Here is a 22282-nt window from a genome sequence, read left to right as displayed (position 1 = left end):
ACTGAGGAGAAACGCTGTTTCAGACAGACAGACAGACACTCAGACATTCGCAAAATTATATGTTTGATAGATACTGTAAGCATGAATTCAAGTCTCCATGGGTCCAGTAATTGATAGAAATGTAAAGGGATGTGTGATCTACAGTACAGTATCCCTTTAAAGGGGAGTAAAAGTTAGGAAAGTGAAGGCCTGTGCGATGCTTGCAGTGAGAGAGATTCATTGTTCCTTACAGTTCCTTCACTCTGTGTGTGTGTGTGTGTGTGTGTGTGTGTGTGTGTGTGTGTGTGTGTGTGTGTGTGTGTGTGTGTGTGTGTGTGTGTGCGTGTGCGTGTGCGTGTGTGTGTGTGTGTGTGATTATATACTAAGTTATGTCTGCAAAGTAACTAGTAATTAGCCTAAGTTTTCAAATAAGTGTAATGGAGTACAAGTACAATATTTTCCTCAAAGATGTAGTGGAGTAGAAGTAAAGGAATTGAAATTTGGAAATACTCCAGTAAAGTAAAAGTGCCATACTTGAGTAAATGTAGTTAGATTACACCACTGGTCACTACAGTAGCAATAGCTGGGATAATACTGTGATACAATGCTGCCATGTCACCTCTGTAGAAATATGACTATATTGCACATCTGGTGACAACAAGTTCCCTAAAACCACAACCCCCTAGTTCCTGTTTAGCTGAAGGATTTAATGTAGGCTGTATGTCAACGCATGTAATTGGTTCAAATTGTGTCTCATGTCATTTTATGACGAGAGAGGCATAATAGAGTCTCTTTAATGAGTGCGTGTGTGCGATTTGTGGCAGTAGGTCGCAGTTAACTATGAAAACCATCACATCTTGTCAGTAACGCCTGTCAGAGGCCGGCTAACGCCTCGATGTCTATAGCTGACCTATGACATCACATTGTTGTGACATCACATTGTGACATCACATTCCGTCCTTGTCCTTGTATGCCATATGGAGATCCCTGATATCATCAACATTAAGCCCATAGCTTGGAATGCCCATACAGTATATGGACATATTGTGTGAGTCTAATGTGGTCTATAACATAAGACATCAATGATGTCAGACATCATATCCATATTTGTGAAAATATCTTGTCCACATTTTGTCCAACTTGGCATATTATTGTATACAGCATTTTTTCCACTTTGCTACTGTGCTTAACTTTTTGTAACCATCTTCACAGTATGTTCGATGTGCAGCAGGTTAGTTGCGACCGAAGGTCGCATATACTCTGAAAAACCGTGTCGCTTGAGTGTCCTTCCTTCCTTCCGTATCCTCGTGACCGTCCGTATCCTCTGTGATGTCAGTGTGATGTCAGCGAGTTGTGACATCACTTCCTGTACAGGGCGGCTACACGAAATGTGGATAACACTATATATGGAGATAGTCCAGTCCATCATGTCATATGGGACTACCGTCATAGAAAGTAGCCATTGTTAGGCCGGAGTCATTGGCTGTCTAAACATGGAGATGTGGATAACACTATATATGGAGATAGTCTAGTCCAATATGTCATATGGGACTACCGTCATAGACAGTAGCCATTGTTAATCCGGAGTCAATGGCTGACTGTCTGTACAGGAAGTGATGTCACATGACATACTTTTTATGCCCATATATGAGTCCTAACATGGAGGTGTGGATAACACTATATATGTAGATAGTCTAGTCCAATATGTCATATGGAACTACCGTCATAGACAGTAGCTATTGTTAGGTCGGAGTCAATGGCTGTCTGTCTGACTGACTGTACAGGAAGTGATGTCACATGACATACTTTTTATGCCCATATATGAGTCCTTCTGTACCACATCTCCATGTTTAGGCAAACTCCACACAGAAAGGCCCTATCGCCAACCCAACCTAGGGTGTGAGCGATAGGGCCTTTCTGTGTGGAGTTTGCATGTTCTCCCCGTGTCTCCTAGGGTTGATACCCTCACAAAAACATGAACAAACTCCCCCCAGAATGACAACAACTAGAATCGTCAGAGAAACGCTGTGGTTGGCCAGATGGTCAAGAATTGGCGCGACCTCGCCCTTTAGGGCGAGGTCATTTGGACCTATACATGGAGAAATGGAGCAAACCTGTTTGGCCTAAACATGGAGATGTGGTACAGAATGACTCATATATGGGCATAAAAAGTATGTCATGTGACATCACTTCCTGTACAGACAGTCAGACAGACAGCCATTGACTCCGGCCTAACAATGGCTACTGTCTATGACGGTAGTCCCATATGACATGATGGACTGGACTATCTTCATATATAGTGTTCTCCACATCTCCATGTTTAGGCCCTATCGCTCACACCCTAGGTGGGGTTGGCGATAGGGCCTTTCTGTGTGGAGTTTGCATGTTCTCCCCGTGTCTCCTAGGGTTGATACCCTCACAAAAACATGAACAAACTCCCCCCAGAATGATAACAACTAGAATCGTCAGAGAAACGCTGTGGTTGGCCAGATAGTCAAGAATTGGCGCGACCTCGCCCTTTAGGGCGAGGTCGTGGAAATTGTTCGTGGAAAGAAGCTTTTTTGCAGTCTGTTGCTAGTAGCTTTGAGACTGCAAAGTAGTTTTCCTTGCGGCAACATCGTTGACTGTGGTTGGGATGGTGTCGATCTTTGATGATTCCACTGGCTTTGTCACTTTTCACCCTTAGGCACTTACTGGACATTGTGAGTACCATGACAAATTTGATATGAGAGTTATGTCTGATTTATTTGGTATTGTGCGACAAAGAATAGCCGATCTCCAAGCCGTCTTGTAGATCTGCTATTTTTTGGCTTCAGGCAAAAAAAGGGAAAGAAAGAAAATAATGGCATTCGTGAAATCACTGTCTTAAAATGTTGATGTATAGTAATATAGTAATACTGTGTGTGTCCTCACCAGGGTGTACCGTCCAGCGCACGTGAAGGTGTGAAGAGTACAGCAGGATGCCGGGACCGCCTCCTCCCCCTCCCCCACCCGGACCCCCACCTCCCCCCACCTTCGCTGTGGTGAGTCTCATAACGGCCCTCCTGGCCATGGTTTGGGATCCCTAACCGTAGGAGGAACCCCATCCCATTGTTTGTTTGTACACTCTCAGGCCTCGGACACACATCAACAGAACGTGCTTTATGCTTTACCGATAAAGCAGCGTCCAATTCTATCCCTTCGGAAGTCACGTGGTTTCGAAGAAGCAACTTGCTTTACGGCTGCTTCTTGCTTTAAAGGTGTGATGTCACGCACCGAAGATTAAGGGGGTCTTTAAACGAGTTCGCTTGGAAACGCTGCCGGTCTCATTTTTGATTTATTACCCAAAAAACGCGTTTACACCTCGTTGTTGGTTCGTTTTTCTGCGTTTAAACGACAAGTTGACAACGCATGAATTCAAGCAAAATGTGTCATGTTCCCACTCCAGCCTACATAGGCCTAGCCTATACTGTGTATTTACCCTTCAACTATAAAATATATATTGTTTTTAATGAGACATGCTTTGTAGGCTATGCTCCCAAATCCATATTATTATCGTCTGTTCGCATATTCAATGAGTCCCGCAAAAGGAGGTTTTTTAGCGAGGTGAAGTGAAACACCAACAAAAGTCACCTGGAAGATGAAGGTCGGAACATTTATAGCCTATGGAGCACATTTCTGGACATTATCTACGGGGATGGGCAATATAAAGTGAGTTCTGTCTTGTCTTCTATCTGCAACACAGAAGTATAACGCATCATGCGAGGCAGCGAACGGAGTAGCCTACAGAGGCACATATGGGTATGGTAGTCTACCATACCTTGATTACAAGGGAAAATAATAATATGTTCTTCTTAAAATAAATTCATCATGCCTGTTGCTAAGTATTGGCAACATGACTGTCTTGCAGCGTGCCTTCACACGTGCAAGACCAGACAACAGTCATGTTGCCATACCTTAGCTCTTACTGAACTGACGCACTGGGATGCGGCGCACCGTTTCAAATGTTTTTTATTCGAGCAAATTACAGCAGAGATAAATGCAACAATGCATGCTTTTTATGATGAGCCGTTGCAAAATAAACTAACAGAATAAATTAATGAACTGGAGAGGGAGCAGTAGGTTTAACAGTGGACTGACACACTGGACAGTTTCTGTTTATTCTGTCTGTCTGTCTGTCTGTCTGTCTGTCTGTCTGTCTGTCTGTCTGTCAGCAAGACTCAGCATATTACAATAACTCACTCATTACCTGAAGTCCGCTGCTTCTGTGATGTGATGCGGTGCATGAAGAATTAATCCAGTATTTGTTGGTGAGAAGTTGAAAAAGGGGAACGCAAAATAGTCATTAATCATTAGTTTACTTTGCTTAGAATGGAATACCAATCCATAGCCTAATGGTTTAATTTAACTTTGCGGAGAGGAGAGCTGTTACAACTCTCCCTCACGGCCGAATTCCGTTATTACACCGTTGCGAAACTGATGCGAAACCGCACTAATCCACTTCTAGAGCCGAATTCCGAAAATTCGGCTCTGGGTCAGGAAAACGCGTCTTCGTGTGTCAAAATGGCCGAATCAATAGTAAAAGCTATCGTCTTACTTCAAAATCGACCAAAATCGACCTCATGTAATGACCACCTAATATTATGCTACAGTAGGTCACGTGGTCTTTCTCCAAACGGTCTGAAAAGGGCGCGGGACCGTCACCGTATCAGCCTCTGCACAGAGTGACTGACTGCATAGTTAGTAGTGAATGGGCGCGGTGGCGCAGTGGATAGCGCTTCGCCTCACAGCTAGAAGGTCCTGGGTTCGATTCCCCCCAGGGGACGCTGGGGGTGTGTTCCCTCCTCTGCGTCATCAGCACCCACACCCTAGGTGGGGTTGGCGATAGGGCTTTTCTGTGTGGATTTTGCATGTTCTCCCCGTGTCTCCTAGGGTAGATACCCTCACAAAAACATGCAGTAATCCTGGTCTCTATAATGCCTCCCCCTGGCCAGCCGGGGCACCTGATGGAGGGGAAAGGAACTGGTTGGAATAACGTGTTTCTTCCACGCGCTACATCCAAACCGGGGAAATCCCCACTGTCAGGTGAAAAGAAACAACTTGGACTCCTCATGCATAGAAGGAAGCATGTGGTCAGTCTGTTGTCTCCCTAGGCGCAGCAGAGGGAGAGCAGAGCCAAGGATTACATAGGCAATTGGCACTGGGTGAAAATGGGTTACAAAATCGTGGGATAAAAATTATATATTAAAAAAAAAAGTAGTGAATGTTTACTTCGTCCGTCGTACGGTGCTGCACAAAACGTCTCGTGTCCGCGGCGCGTTGTGAGCTTTTGAAGCACGGTTATTTTCTGTCATCACTTGGACACACACACACACGCGCACACACACACACACACGCGCACACACACGCACACACACACACGCACACTCAGATGTTAGTGTTGGGGGGAGAGGAGGAGAAGTGCTCACTGCTGAACAACAGTGAACAACAGCTCCGCGGTCACTCCGGTTGCTGTACCGGTTAGACAGAAGGACACAGCCGCAAAAAACATCTAGAACATGGCTGGAGAGAGCGATGGCTTGTTTGTTGATAACTTGTACAGATAAAATAGCATATTTCTTTTTCTACTCGGTCTGTGTCTCTTAGGAGAGCTGTTCAAAAACCTGTCTGCCAGTGACATCATTGTTAAATATATTTAGATTTTTATTAGCACGATAACAATGGCTTCCATAACATTGCAACTTTTCAGTCACTGTTAAACGGGTTTCTGAACTGCCAACAGCACAGGTTATTTTTTTGTTTCGCTTATTTTATCATGAACATTAGTGAGGATCAGTTATATGAAGATAGGTTCATAAGTGGTGAAGTCATCCTTTAAGGACAGCAGAAATACTATGTAACTTACTGTTACAATAAAAAGCCAGTTCGGAACCCGAGGCCGTGTTGATTTTGACAGCACTATTTATTTTATTTTAGGACAGAAAATAAAATAAGGCTTTTCACACTGTATTTTCATGGACTGTAAAAGTGCCAATCATTCAGATAGTGCTTGATCATATGCCGGTCCACCTGGCTCTCATTGACTGCAATGCATTCCATCAATGCACTCCCGGCTGCTCCAGTGTAAAGTAACTAATTACATTTACTCAAGTACTGTACTTAAGTACAATTTTGAGGTACTTTTACTTTACTGGAGTATGTCCAATTTCCAATACTTTTACCCCACTACATCTCAGATCCAAATATCGTACTTTTACTCCAGTAATTGTCTCCACCAGCCGAAGGCATGGGGGAGAGTATGTTTTCGTCTCCATCCGTCCGTCCATGCGTGCGTGTGTGCGTCTGTCTGCGCGTCCGTGCGTCTGTCTGCGCGTCCGTGCGTCCTCGCAGTTTGTTACCACCTAATCTCAGTCGCCGTTGGCCCGGTCGCTGCCAACATGAGCACACACACTCCCTGGATGCCAATTCAGAACATCTGACCCACATTTTTCAAATGGGCCTGTTCTAGCGCCACCATGAGGCCGATGTTCGCAAAACACATTTCTGTACACTACTCTTACAGATTTTGTCTAAAAATCCTACAAATCGGTAGGCAGTATCTCGACAGTCATGTGAACAACATGGATCTGTCCAATTTTGCATATTCCATCCTGATTGGCTAAGATTGGCTTCCAAAGTTTGTAGGATTTAGCCGTTTTGAACAAAATGCCTCAAATCACAAACGCAAAGTGTAATTATCATGAAATCGCACACACACGTTCCCACTAGGCCGAGGAAGAAATGCCACTTAATTTTATTTAAATCAGCCTCATGGTGGCGCTATAACAGGCCGATTTGTGGTTTTACCTATAACTCCACCGATCAGTTTCAAACTTTGTAAGCGCACTCCCTAGAGGCCAAGGAAAAACCCTTTCCTTGCATTTTTCACATCAGCCTTTTATAGCGCCACCAGAAGGCCGACTTATGTAAAACACAATTTTTCCTATTATTCCTTGAGATTTTATCCAAAAATCATGCAAATCAGTCTATAGTTATGTGATCAAGTCCGATCCGTCTGATATTTCATATTCCATCCTAATTGGGTAATATTGGCTTCCAAAGTTTGCAGGATTGCTCAGTTTTTGAACAAAATTTCTCAAATCATCAAGCAGCTTGCGATTAGCGTGAAATTTGCCACACATAGGTCAAGGAACAAATGCTACCTTTTTCACATTGGCCTGTTATTAGGGGTGTAACGATATAGTAACTGTATCGAAATATCGTTTTTAACTTAAAAAATCGAAGTAGATCGAAATGAAAATAGCTAAAATCGAATCGTATCGTTTTATTTTGTATCGTATCGAATCGGCAGTGCAAAGAATCGATTGTATCGAAACTACCTACTTGTGCATTGTATTTAGCATTTTTAAGAAGAAAAAATAAAAAGGAGGGGTTTAATTACTTTTCCTTTCCATATAGCTACACTGGTCTATCGATAAATGTGTGTAATCTCTGGGTTCATGTCAAGGTGCAGGTTTGTCAATATACAATGTCCATGTATTTGGCAGATAATCACTGTGTTTACTTATTTATATCCATAATAATACATGTTTCCCTTAAAAACCTGCACTATCCACACCTTTAACACAGATTTAATGTCTTTGCTAAATAGTTACTATATCGATTTTAAATCATTAAATCGAATCGTATCGTATCACCATGAATGAACCAATATCGCCCATGTATCGTATCGTTAACCATGTATCGTGATATGTATCGAATCGCTATTAAAATGTATCGTTACACCCCTACCTGTTATAGCGCCACCAGCAGGTAGACTTTAGCAAAACACATTTTTAGAACACAATGCCTCATATCATCCATGCAGCGTCCGACTGCCATGAAAGGTCTAAGATTGGCGAAGAACAATTGCCACCCTTTTTACAGTGGCCTATTATAACACCACCAAGACGCCTGGCCTGGTGGAGACCTGTGCTCGGAAGAGCACTGCTTCTAGTTTAACTTTAGTTACAAGTTGCTTTGCAGATATGAATTATAATGTTAAAAACATACATTTACCACTTTATCCCTATTTTATACCTAGGCTATTTGAAAATGGCAGATCTACAAGCTCACAATGCATCACATCATGACGCATTTTGAGCTTGTAGATCTGCTATTTTCAAACATTGTGTGCTTTTACTATTGGTACTTTCAGTACATTGTGATGCCAACACGTTCATAAGTTTGAGTGAAGACTTTATTAGAGGTTTGCATAGGAAAAGGTACAGTTTCATGACAGTACAGTTCACTCTTCACTGGTACAAGGTAAACTAAAAGCCTTACGGCTTACGGAGTACATATAGAATCCTGGACTTTTGATTGTAACAAAGTATTTATACATTGCAGTATTGATACTTTTACATTTGAGTACTTTTTCCACCACTGGGTTTATGCAGGATGCTGACTTCATTAGTCACATGACATGACATGACATGACATGACATGACATGACATGACATGACATGACATGACATGACATGACAACAGTTTTCATGGGGGTTGTTTTCCATGCTTCTGATCCAACTGAACAGAGACACCCTGTGGGTGAAACGTGTCATTGCAGCCTGTGTGACACAGTCCATGAAATGATTGAATTTATTTGTAAAGCACTTTTCCCCCCCAAAATTATATAGTTACGAGTGCTTTACAAAACAAGGCAAAACAGCAGTACAATTAACATTAGAGATTAAAGGGATATTTAAAAAAAAAAAAAGGAAGAAAAAAACCCCACCCTGAACAGTTTTTAATTTGATTTTTAGTATTCGAATTATTCGACCTCAAAGTATTCGAATAGTCGAATATTCGACAGGACTGGCCAAACTGTCAAATATTAAGTAAGCAAGAGGCAAACATTGTGAAAATAGCAGATCTACATACTCACAACGCCTAGCGTTGTGAGGCGTTGTTAGCATGTAGATCTGCTATTTTCACAATATTTATCTGCGGAACCGAGTCACATTAAATGTAATACCTACAATTCCAAGTGCTTGTCAGGGTGGGGACCCCAGTTCAAATATGTTTATTTTGGGGGTCACGGCCTAAAAACGTCTGAGAACCTCTGGTATAGAGCATTAACAAATTCATCCACCAGGGGCATTGACAACTCATTCTTATGACTTCCTATCTAGCCATGCTTTATAAACTGTATATTTTTTTAAAGGGAGAAAAAAAAATAGAGACAATGATATTCGAATATTCGAATATTCAAATATTTGGTGAATGCCCTACTATGGGGTGCAGCTGACCTGGTGGAGGCCGTAGTGTACCGGCTGGCACCTTATCTGCCCCTCACCAGGACATAAGAAACCTGAGTAGATACAGAGAGAACCCCCCCCCCACGTCAAATTACCCTCACACTGGAACATCCGTGCCTCTGAGGCAAGCCTGATATCCAAAGTCTGCATCGGCATTATTACATTTAGTATAACATGGTTCTATTGTGCAAATAGCTGATCGCAACACAAGCCGTTGTGAGCATGTAGATTGGCTATTTTCACTATTTCTGCCTCTAATATTTGACAATTTGGCCCATGTTTAATTTGGCATTTCATTTTTTTTTTGTGTGTGTGTGCGTGCGTGTGCGTGTGTGCGTGTGCAGGCCAACACAAGCAAGCCGGCATTGAATCGCTCGGAGCAGCATGGCAGGAACGCCCTCCTCGGTGACATCAGCAAAGGAGCCAGGCTAAAGAAGACCGTCACCAATGACCGCAGCACACCCATAATAGAAAGTATGTCGTTTTTCATCGTTCTAGCCAGAGACATGCAGAGAATGTTAGAGAGGCAGCGGCTGAAATTTCTAAAACAGCCTTTTGGTGAAACCCTCCTAACATTGTTTTCTCACTCAAAAGTAAACAAAATCAACAAAGTTTAAGTGAGGGTATCAGCACATTTCTAAAGAGGCAATTTAAGGACTTGGCCAAAAGGGGTTAGAGGCAGAAATTGTGAAATTTGCGAGGCGTTGTGAGCATGTAGATCTGTTATTTTCACAATAGAACCAACCATGTTATACAAAATGTAATGGCTCAACTCTTAGTGCTTGTCAGTTACGATATGATTATTTTGGGTGTCGAGGCCTGGAAAGGTTGAGAACCACTGCTTTAAGTAACCAGACACTGTTCTTTCTCTCCTCAGCACCTAAAGGTGGAGGAGGTGGTGGAGGTGGTGGAGGAGGAGGAGGAGGGGGAGGAGGAGGAGGGGGATTAGGAGGTCTGTTCGCCAGCGGGATGCCCAAACTACGCTCAGCAGGGGGCTCCAACGGTAAGAATTAACAGCGGTGGGGAAAAAAAGTACTCAAATATTTTACTTTTAAGTAAAAGTAAGTACTCTGTTGCAAGTGCAAGTCCAGAATTCAAAATTTACTTGAGTAAAAGTACTATGTTGGCATAAAAATTTACCAAAAGTAAAAAGTCAAGTTTTCTATTGTACAAAATCCTTTCAAGATAGCAGAAGCTCACAATGATTTGCATCACGATGCATTGTGATTTACTGCATCGCTGTGGCGATTTTAGCTAAATATGTTTTTTTAGACACAATAGGCTGGTGATTTCTTTATTACAATAACACTACTAGCCCCCCATAAGTCACATTTGCCCATGAAAGATTGTGGTGCATCTTGGGATTGTGCGTATTGTGTCTAAAAAGACATATTTAGCCACTTGTACGCATGCCCCCACCCACTGAAATCAAAATCATTAAAATGGTTAAAACGATAGAAAGCAGTAAATGAAAACATTTTAACATGCCCTGTTGTCTCTCCTCCTCCAGACTCGGCCCCCCCGACGCCCCGGGGCCCCATGCTGCCCCCAGGAGCACGTTCCTCTGGCCCTCGGCCCTTTGGTGGCCCGTCCGGCGGTGCACCCTCCTTCGGAGCCCCTCGCTTCCCGGGGACCCCTCCCGTCCCTCGCGGGGGCCCAGACCTCCCCAAGAGCCGCTCCGTCCCCTCATTGGGAGGGGGCCCTCCCCCAGTCCCCAGCACCCCTCGGCCCGGCCAGGGGTCCCACCAGTCCCGCGGGGGGCCCCCGCCGCCCCCCTTCGGGGGTTCCAGGCCAGGCGCCGCTTCGGGACAAGGTTAGTATAGCTTTTAATTTTTGTATTACGTTTTTCTTTGTTAGGTCTCATTGTTTGTTTGTTTTTGTTGTATTCATTTTGGTCGTTTTGGTTTTGTCTTTATGTTCAAGGTTAGTTTTGATTTTATTTTAATGTGAGTTTGCTGGTTCAGTTTATTCAACGGCTTTTGTTGTTGTATGATTGATTGATTGATTGATTATCAGTAAAACACTTGGGCTAAAAGGATAACACAAAACCAACTTGTTTCCATTGAGGTCCTATGTATTCAATTCATCTACAGAGCATAGAATATGAACCACATTAACACGTCATCAACACAATTAATACAAACGGCTATATTACATATAAAAACAGGACGGCAGTGTGTGTGACCCCTAAGTCCATCTGGAAATGGCTGACCGTTGCTTTGTCCGTCCAGTTTTGAAAGAAGCCAATGATTCACATCCTTAATGCAGTGGTTCTCAATCTGTGGTTTGGGGACCACGGTTGGTCCTTGAGGAGGTTCAAGGTGGTTCCCAGCTAAATGATGGAAAGTTTGTAACCAAATTGACCCTTATAGATATTTAACTCTTGAGAGAGCGTAAAATGGACCCTTATGGGTCCGTTTGGTTTCATTTTACACTCGAGAGATATGAATTATGGTTAAACATCTGCACAATTAGTGAATGTAGAAGAATTGTTATTTTGGTCAAAGTTATCTAATTAAAACAAAATATTATTATTTGGGTCTGAGAGACTACATCTCATCAAATGGTGGTCCATGGATCAAATGCTGACTAAATAATGGACCTTGAAATGAAAAAGGTTGAAAACCCACTGCTTTAAATGACAACTTTGTTTGTCAACAAGGGTTCATATTTTAGATTGTTATTAGAGAAAAGAAAAGATGAGTGTTCGTTTTAGCGATTTTGATTTCAGTGGGTGGGGGTATGCGTACAAGTGGCTAAAAATATTCTTAGACACAATAAGACAGCAATTTCTTTACTTACTATTTACAGCGATACCACTAGCCTCCATCGTCTCATCTGCTCACAAAAGATGCATCTTGGGAATGGGCTTAATGTGTCAAAATCATTAAAATGTCTAAAACAATAGAAAGCAGTAAATGATTTTTTTTTAACACTCATCTTTTCATTTCTGTATATTTGCAATGAACCCTTGTTGAAAACAAAGTTGTCCTTTCATTTATGATGTCAAATCAAAACGTGCAGTTATTTATCACTAACTCAAATAAAACAACATCCCTTATGGCACCTAGGCCTGACACAATTATTACATAATCATCTAATCACAATTATTTTGTTATAATCACCATAATCGTTTCCATATTGGAATCATATATGCGATAATAATATGCGATTTCAAGCCAAACAGAAATGTGATTGTCAACAACAAAAACCCAATTAAATCGTTAATCGCAATTATTTCAGTGACAATGAATCGTCATAATCGTGACAGCCCTAACTCCACCTTATAACTATAAAAATATGTGGATATCGGTATGTTGGGTGTGAAGGTATACATTGTATACGGGTATGTGTACCATTCCCACTTATTTATCTCCTACTACTAAGTGTTATGGATAATATTAGTCTTTATTGTAGATGACTATATACAGAATATATAGCTTGTTATACGCTATATTCATTATTATTATTTCTTATTCTTATTTCTAAACATGATTCTAAGCTTGAAGGATAGCTTTTAGGAATGCCACTCGAAAAGCCTGTCTTGTTTTTTTTTGGCCTTTCCAGTACATCTTGTTTTGAGTTTGTACTTGTTTATTTCTTTATAATGTATTTTTTTTTTTGTTTCTTTGTTTATTTAAATGTTTTAAAAATGTGCAAATAAAAAACCTAAACTTAAAAACCCCCCCCTCTTGCTTCAGGGCCCCCAGGAGGACCCCCCAGCCTGCCTCCGGGGAGGCACGGAGCCCTCCCTCCCCCTCCGGGCGGAGCCCCCTCGCCGCGGCCCTCCGCCGCCGGCTTCCCTCCACCGCCCTCCGCCGCCAGCTTCCCTCCGCCGCCTCCCCCCTCCTTCTCCAACGCCTCCTCTCGGCCCTCCTTGCCCTCAGGCAGACCGCCGCTCCCGGACGACCGCCCCCCGCCCCCCCCGGCCCCCGTGGGGGGGCCCATGGGGGCCCACCGTCCCTCCATGCCTCGCGACGGGCCCCCGCCTCCCCCTCCGTCTCTCAACTCCAAGCCCTCCGCCTCCTCCCTCGCCGCCCGCTCCTCGCCCGGCGGGGGCCCGCCCCTCCCCCCGGGTCGCCCGGGACCCCCCAGTCTTCCTCCCGGCCCCCCGGCCGGCGGCGACGACCACGGGACCCCCCGCCTGCCCCAAAGGAACCTGTCACTCAACAGGTAACTATTCTTTTTATTTTCTTTTTATTTTTTGTGTGCCTTTTTATTGGTAGGCTAGGCCAGTGTTTCTCAAACTTTCAAATTTCTAGGACTCCCCTTAACTCTGACAGTGTACAAATGGAACCAAATTTGGTTCCATTTGTACACTGTCAGAGTTACAGATTTGTATGAGTCCCTGGAATCCACTTTGAGTTTGAGTCACTTTTTACGGAAAATGGGGAGAGAGATGGGGAGGGTGACACGCCTCCAAATATTGTACTTTTACTCCACTACTTTTATTTTAAAACTTTAGTTACTATTTTCTTTGTAGATTAATTATTATTACAAAACATACATTAATCGCTTCAAACCAAAAGGAACCCTCACAGTCCTTCCCACCACAGGGAATTTCTTTACCAGCTGTAATGCCACTAATTGCCACTAGGCTCCTGGTTGCTAAACCTTGCTATATGCTCCTGCTCCTCACGTCGGTATGCAATCACTCTAGTTTTAAGAAGAAAGGAAAAAAAAGAAAGAAATACTCCATTACCCACAATGCTGTGAGTGTACAATCTGGTGACGTCGAGGTTACCTGATTGGTGGAGCTCGCGATGCTATGGACATTTTACTTTTCCTGACTAACGTATCCATCTCATGTCCATTTCATGAACGTCATCACCAGCCATTCTCCAGCCCCCTCGTCCGGGCGATCTGGACCCCTCCCTCCCCCACCCAATGAGAGACCGCCCCCTCTGGGAAGGAACCAATCAACATCACGGACCGGTAAGCAACACCTGATTGTAAAGTGATTACAGTGAATGAAAGATAGCTGATGAGATAGCAATTCATTAATTAACTCATTCACTGCTTTTTCAAAATGGCCCCCGAGTTCCTCACTGCCACGTTCCAAAATCTATAGTGCACAGATACATTTTTTGTGCACGGATCGTGCACGCTCATGCCTAGATCATGCACCATATGTGTAGTACTTTCTCACAGCTTTCAAACAAAAAAGTCCGCTTGGAAATCCGTTCAGGCATTCATGAGATAGAAGCCTTCAAAGTCAAACAAAACAAACAAACATGGCTGCCATTTTGAAAGATGTGTTTGTTATGGGGCTAAACATGCAATTTCGCGATTGCGATCATGCCTAATACATTGTAGGCATTTTTGGAAATTTGAAAAAATGGCTGCCAACTCGGGAAACTCGGGCTGTGGCAGTCTGGGGGTACTGAAATAACTCGGGAAAATCGTGGCTTGATATTTTAATAGGCACAATAGTTTGTCTGCTGTTTGATTGATTGATGGTTGGCCTACGGTAGGGCATAAAAGGAATACACAAAGATGTCCTGGGGACTTGTTTCCATTGATTGTGGCCCCACACAATAATAAATGTCATCAACAAATACAGTACAAACACTTATTATATACAAAGGAGAAGGGGAAAATTACATTTACCTCCCCCTTGTGGTCTCCTGATAATATGTTTTTTCAGGCCAATTTTGAAACCGCTCCCATTGCGATGCCCTATACCAGTGGTGCGGGTACCACCAGTGGTCCTTGAGGGGGTTCCAGGTGGTCCCCAGCTAAATGATGGAGAGTTGGAAACCAAATGGACCCTTTGGTTTCATTTTATACTCTCAAGAGAGTTAAATGATTGCTAAACATCTGCTTTACTTAATTTACAAGATGTCTACACAATTAGAGAATGCAGAAGAATTGTTATTTTACTCTCCTGATGGTACCAACATAATACAGTATGGAACTGTGGACAAAATCTTTATCCAACGATCGCGTCACACCCGGTCTCGCTTAGATCCTGACCGTAGCTGCCGCTGATTGGTTTGAACCGGAAACTGCGTGGTTTAGAAAGTCTCTGAGCTGTTCCAGATGGAAGTATGAGGAAGTCAATACGCCACCATCTGGCAGAGTCAGGTTAGGTTCGTGGGTCAAGTGCTGAATAAATAATGGACCTTGATATGAAAGTGGCTGAAAACCACTGCCCTATACAAATAAAGTTTATTATTGCGACCATCGGTCGCAAGTTTACTATGAAAACCAGCGCATCTTGTCCACGTATCCGTGTATCTCTGAAGGTCATGCCTGACACTGTGGTTCCCCTGACACATCACTGTGACATCACAGGTGATATCACAGGTGACATCACCTATGTAAAAGTCCCTTTTATGACCATATATGAAGATCCCTCATGTCATCGATATACATCACTGGCCAGATGGCCAAGACATGGCCCATATCTGTGTGGCTGGTTCAGATATGGATCTCCATGTATGGGCATAAAAGGGATTGTATGTTGTGATGTCATGGGAACCACTCTAACGGAATCCCTTTTATGCCCATACATGGAGATCCCTGATGTCATCAATATTAAGCCCATATCTAACAGGACTTCATATGGGAATGCCCATATCTGTGTGGCTGGTTCAGACAGGGATCTCCATGTATGGGCATAAAAGGGATGTACTATATACTGTACATGGAGCTCCATATATGGGTACCAGGGGTCTCCATATATGGGTAGCTGGTCCGATATACATCACTGGCCAGATGGCCAAAAATTGGCCTGACCTCGCCCTTTAGGGCAAGGTCGCATGTCACCCTGAGGCGTCTTACTAGTTATTATTATTGTATTGATGATGATGATGTTACCTGTGTCTCCCCCCTCCCCTCCACAGGACCACTCCCTCCCCCTCCCCCCACAGGCCGTCCAGGGGGCGGGGCCAGCGTGAGGTCGGCGCGGGCGCCCTCTCCCGTGGGCCGCCCGGGCCCCGGCGGGGTGGGCAGACCCCCTCCGCCGCCCGACCGGCCTGGGATGGGTGGTGGTGGTGGGGGGTTCCCTCCCCCTCCCCTGCCCATGGGGGGTGGGGGGGGCTTCCCTCCCCCACCCCCCATGGGCGGTGGAGGTGGGTTCCCTCCCCCTCCGCCACCCATGGGTGACAGGCCCGGGACGGGCGGCGGTGGTGGTGGGGGGTTCCCTCCGCCTCCCCCTGCGCCCATGGGCAACGGGTTCCAGAACTCTCACCACTATCAGCCAGCAACAGGTCAGTACAGAGACCAGTGGTGGAAACATGTATTCATATTCTTCACTTAATTCAGTATTTCTCAAACTTTCAATTTTCAAGGTCTCCTCTTAAAGGAGCTATAGTCAACTTTTTCATTTTAGGGCCGACACTTTGTTTACATCCTAGTCTATAGACTAGGATGTAAACAAAGTGTCGGTCTGACAATGGCCAAAATGATTATTTTATCATTATTTTACGCTTTTTGTGGTCATTTTTTAACTCTTTAAGTGCCAATCCCGAACTAGTTCGGGATAGTTTGGACCTTATTAACGTTCAGGGTGCCAATCCCGAACTAGTTAGGGATTTTATTTTTTATTTTTTTTATAAAAAATATTATTATTATTTATTTATTTTAATTCGAGCCGGGCCGCCGGCCGCCATCTGTTTACACGGCCCGCGAGAGCGTCGCGCCGCCGATATTTGCCATCCACTCCAATGCAATCCAGGATCTTTAGAGCTCATTTTCTCTGTTCCATGCATATCCATGAGGTGTGCAAGGTTTAATCACGGCTAAATCGCCGAAAATAGGGCTTCTAAAATGCTTGGTAGCCAATAGCTAACTTCAAGCTAACTTCATCCTGTTCCTGTTCATGCACAAAGGAAAGTGTTCAGGCGCGTCATGGCTGCGCACGGCTTGGCTTGTGCATATACAGCGTATGTCTATGGTGGATTCTATGGCCATTGGGCGCCCTCTAGTGGTGATTCCTGGCACTGGATGAGTTAATAGAAACACATATATGAAGCTTATTTTATAAAATATTTTCGAAAAATTATTTTTATATTAGCATCCGTTTTTCAAGAAAAAGTTGACTATAGCTCCTTTAACTCTGACAGTGTACACATTTGGTTCCATTTGTACACTGTCAGAGTTACAGACTTGTATGGGTCAATTTGAACCCCCCCTGAAGGAGTCCCTGGAATCCACTTTGAGAAACACTGACTTAACCGTACCAAAAGTATAATGTTTTCATTATGCAGAATGTCCCGTTTCACAAGGTTAAAATATCAAATAGTTTCGTTGCGTTTTGGAAACCCGAAATCCGGAGGCCAGGGAGAGAGAGAGGAAAGAGAGAGCGAGCAAGGGACTCAGTGGCGACAGCTGCAAAAATCGAAAAAAATCAACCCTGGTCCGAAAATAAATACGAAACGGACAGCAGTGTGCAAACGTAATTGACATAACGTGAGGTTGATTTTTTTTTTTACGCGCTCCAAAATTCACTCCGATATGCAGCAGTGTGCAAAGACCTTAACAATGTAATGTCAGGGGGTAAATAAATGACCAGGTTGTCAGACTGTCTGTACAGTAGTTCAGATGAGATTGCAATTACCGCTTTCCGCCAGGAGTGGGAAACAAAGTACATTAAAACAGGGTTTTCGAACAAGAGGATGATCAGTGTCTGTCATTTGCTTATGTCTATGCTTATGGCCACACCTTTTGGAGTTTTGCAGTACTTCTTTGAAAAAAATAAGGTTTTTCTTTTCTTTCATTGTAGGTGGAGCACTAAAACAGCACTGAGCAGCACTCGTGGGCTCGATGCCGACAGCAGTGTTTAAATAATAAATACTTATTACTGTAGTTTATTTAACAAATTGGAGGTCAAATACTCCAACTGGTATTGGAGAATTCCCCAGTGGGCATGTCATGTGACTGTTATTGTTGTGTGTCGTTCCAGATGAGTGGGAGAGTCGTTTCACGTTCCACCCGCTGTCGGACCTGCCGCCCCCCGACCCCTACATCTCCTGTCAGAAGACCTACCCCAGCAAGATGGCCAAGGGAGACGGACGAGGTACACACACACACACAGGGCGGTCACCATTATGACCACATTTTACATGCCGAGTAATTGTCACTCAAATAATTGCGATTAGCTATTTAAGTGGCCCTGTGCACGTCAAACCGGGGGGTCCTTGAAATTGAACCAATTGAACGAATGCGAACGAATCAAAGACAAAAGAGAAACTCAGTAATCCGTGTTCTGTTTTCCAGGCTCTGCTAAAAAGGAGAGAGGAGCCCCGCCCCTCCCTCCCATACCCAGGTGAAGAGGAGGAAAGACATCTTCATCACGACATGAGACACAATCTGTGTGTGTGTCTCTCTCTCTGTCTGCATCACAACATGACAAACAATTCCTTGTGTCTCTCTCCCTGTCTCTGTCTCTCTGTCTCTCTCTCTCTCTCTCTCTCTCTCTCTTTCATACATGTAACTCCATCATATCGTTGTTGTCGGGTGGAAACCTTGTGCGTCCAAAAGCGTTCGTATTATATTGATCATTTTAAAATGCGAGGCGTTGTGTTCTTGTAGATCTGCAATTTTCACTAGTCTTGTGTGACAGTCTTCTGTGATGAAGCAGGGCTTAACATTACGAAAAAGCGTACAAATTTGAAACTTGGAGATACAAGGTTTCTGCCCGATAGTGACAATATGGTTCATGTATGCTCTGTAGCGTGCCAAACATGTTGAAGCACAATCGAGCGCTATTGATGTGTCATAGATGCAGCACCTTTTAAGCCTCTTTCCACCACACCCAAAGACCCAAACTCCCATCACCACACCAGAGCCAAAGACCAGACCCTAACCCTTAACAACAGCCAATCCATCTTCAGCAGCTTCTCCGTAGCCGGGCGAGCAGCAGCTCCAAGCAGAGAGCTCCAGACTTCCCTTTCCTGGGCGACATTAGCCCACTTCCTCCTGGGGGATCCCAAGACCAGCGTGGAGATAGAATCCCCTCACTTGGTCTGCCACGGGGACCTCCCTAGAGAGGCGCTCGGGAGGCGTCCGTACCGGATGCCCTGATCCAAATTCTTATCGCCACACCAGAACCAGAACCACAGGGGCGTCATTTGGGGAATCAGCTAAAGAACACTTTCAATGTGGCATCCCTATTTTGGGAATGTAAGTGAACATTTTCTCTTTTCGCCTCCCCTAAACAAATAGTGAAAACAGCAGATCTACAAACTCTCAACGTGTCGCTTGGTGACACGTTGAGAGCTTGTAGATCTACTGTTTTCACTAGTTTAGAAATGGGGCTCTGGTAACATATTTTTTGCCACCCCCCATATCTTTCTGAAATTACGCCTCTGCAGGACTAAAGACCAAACACCATCAAACCAACACAAGGCCCAGTTTTACGAGGGTCAGAGAAAAGAAAGAACCCACTTGAACCCCAGCATCCCTATTCTGGGGGGAAATGTTCGCAAAACAAAACAAAAAATAGCAGATCTGCAAGCTCACAACTTGTCGCCTGCTGTCATTGGGGGCGAATAGATTTGGTGTAGTGTGGTGTTTTTTTTTCTTTTCGAGCGCACATGCAGGGCTGCACTCATTCAAACTGAACACATTGTCGCCAGCTTTGAAGTCAAATAGCTTCGGCTCCGCGTGCCGGTTGCCGTGTCATCCGATCCGCTGCAGCCATTAAACTGAGAGGCTGTTTCAATCCATTTGCGTTGTATGCCTATGATCTGAAGATTTCATCTTGCCTCTCTTTTTCTTTCTTTCATAATCTGGGTTATTATTTTAGGATACAGGCCGGAGAGTTGAGGGCTGCTGCTACAGATTCCTTATTGTGCCTTATAGGCCCTATGTAGAGCAGCCATAACAAGAAAAAAATGGGCCTCTTCTTTACTTCCTTCACAGGTGTTACCAATGATGCAAGTGAAGGCTCTTTTCCATTCTGGTCAAACAGAGTCAGGGTGCTGACATTGTTGCATGTTGGCTCACTGGAAACACTCTGCTACACCAGTGGGTCTCAAAGTGTGGTCCAGGGACCCTAATGGCTCCTTGAGGGGGTTCCAAAAATAGCGCCTTACAGGTGTGTAAGTCTGAGAGTGTACAAATTCCTTGAAATGAAGACGTTTGAGAACCACTGTGCTACACTAAATGGAACAGAGCCTTCATTAGTATCATCGGTAACACCTGTGAAGGATGTATGGACGAGGCCCAATGTCTTTACAATATGGCTCCTGTGCATAGAAGTACGGTGTCGCTTGCCAAAAAGTACGGACGTTTTTGCGACATCTTCATGAGCTAGAGAATAAATGGCCCATAAGTGTTGACTTTGAATGTGCTAGAAACAAAATAGTTGCTGGAATATTGACATTTAGTTAAATAGTATATTCATGCAAAATAAAGTATGCATGAAAAACAAATTCTACTTCAGCAATAAACCTGTCAAATGTCTGAATTATACTTCATTGCATGCCGGTGTCTCGCACTGGAAATAGCCAATCTACAAGCGTTGGAATGTCACAAGTTCTGAGCAGCGCGGAGCACTTTCTGAGCTTGTAGATCGTCTATTTTCTTAAATGCGCAGAACCAAGTACGGGTATAACTCCAAGTCTGACCCCCTCCCATCACTGCTACAATCACAAACACACAAAGAAACAAACAAACAAACAAAGACAAACAAACAGATGTTTATTGGACCAAAGTCACGTTGTGCCTTAACAGTACATTTTCTTTCTGTCGAAAACCACGGAGTGGAGTTCCTGATGTGGGAACTGGAACGGTACTTTTCATGTGATTGTCTGAGATGTTTATAATAATGTTTGATGGATAAATCTTGTTTGAAATCACCCAACCTTCCTATCGATGATCGTGAAGATATGGTTGAAAATGGTCGAAGGGCTCCTTTAATTAAAAAGGAACTTGCAGTTATTAGCTTTCCTGTTGAACCAAAAATGGATTCTTTGGTTTGTCGTCGTGCTCAAGGTGGTCGTGACTTTTATTCTGAAGGACCTGTGTATGTAACTATGACTTGATCGACTGGTATTGATGGATGATATTTTTTATAAGTTATGTTTCAGAACTATGCAGTATTATGTTATATATATATTTTTTGTTGTGCTTTACAGCTTTGAACGGCCGTTTGTACACTTGATTTTTTTGTTTTTTGTCACTGAAGTTTGTTCTAAGATGACAATCAAACAGAAATAGATCTATATTTACATTGTTGAATAAAGAAATAAATGAATACAGTGCTTTCATATGCTTTTGTGTTTTTGGCTGTGGATGCATTTAAAAATCTAGTGTCTCAACAAAGCCCATTATTATTATAAGTAGTAGTAGGCCTAGTAATATGGGTTTTGTGATATGCTATTTTATTATGACATGACATTTTTGTAATAGTCTATAGGGCATGCTATTACAGCAATTAAGTGCTGGCTATATTAAGAACTTGGTAAAGTTTATAATCATCCATTAAAAAAAATTAACCTCCATGAATCATTATTTGTTATATTAAATCAATATAAATTAGTATTATTAATTTTCATTTTAAACTGTGTGAATCATTGGCTTGTTTTTACTAGCTGTGACCACGCGAGCACAGAGTAGAGTCTGAGTAGAGTGAGTGGAGCTCCTATCACAGCCAATCACAGCTGAGTCACCAAGCGTCGATTGGCCTTCCAACCTGTCAGTCATATTTTAGGGCGTTGCCGTTTCTCCACAGCTGTCAGATCAATGTCTCGTCAAGTCAAACATATTCAGCACGCTGGTCACTAGGTACTTTGTAAGCATTCAACTTCCGCTCGACGGACTTTAAAATAAAAGTATTTTCTTTCTTTATTTATTTCATGTAGTAGTCTACACTTATTTTAATATAAACTGGAGACAGTACAGAGTCGGTAGGCCTATACTAAATATATTTTACAATACAGTAGGTAGGCCAATAGTGTTTTTTTATTTATTTTTCATTCATTGTCGTGGTTTTCATTATTGACACACTTGAAACTGTCATCAACTGTCATCAGCTGTCGTCACATCAACTGTCATCAGCTGTCAGTAACTGTCATCAA

General features: G+C 43.4%; 1 protein-coding gene across 1 annotated transcript in view; it reads left to right on the top strand.

The window, feature by feature from the left end:
- wipf1b (WAS/WASL interacting protein family, member 1b) overlaps positions 1–21459 on the top strand; it is a 31728-nt gene extending 10269 nt beyond the window's left edge. Inside the window, exons 2-10 of the mRNA XM_080740634.1 lie at positions 2896–3002; positions 9599–9728; positions 10132–10257; positions 10765–11067; positions 12956–13427; positions 14089–14189; positions 16103–16468; positions 18163–18276; positions 18477–21459. Of these exons, the coding sequence (XP_080596760.1) occupies positions 2940–3002; positions 9599–9728; positions 10132–10257; positions 10765–11067; positions 12956–13427; positions 14089–14189; positions 16103–16468; positions 18163–18276; positions 18477–18529 (1728 nt within the window). The 5' untranslated portion in view covers positions 2896–2939 and the 3' untranslated portion in view covers positions 18530–21459. The remainder of the gene's footprint in view (positions 1–2895; positions 3003–9598; positions 9729–10131; positions 10258–10764; positions 11068–12955; positions 13428–14088; positions 14190–16102; positions 16469–18162; positions 18277–18476) is intronic.
- Positions 21460–22282: the final 823 nt, after the last annotated feature.

This window comes from Nannobrachium achirus (assembly GCF_963921795.1).
Source record: "Nannobrachium achirus genome assembly, chromosome: 13".
NCBI lineage: Eukaryota > Metazoa > Chordata > Actinopteri > Myctophiformes > Myctophidae > Nannobrachium > Nannobrachium achirus.
The sequence above is the reverse complement of the archived record's forward strand: the minus strand, read 5'-3'. Positions and strand labels throughout refer to the sequence as shown.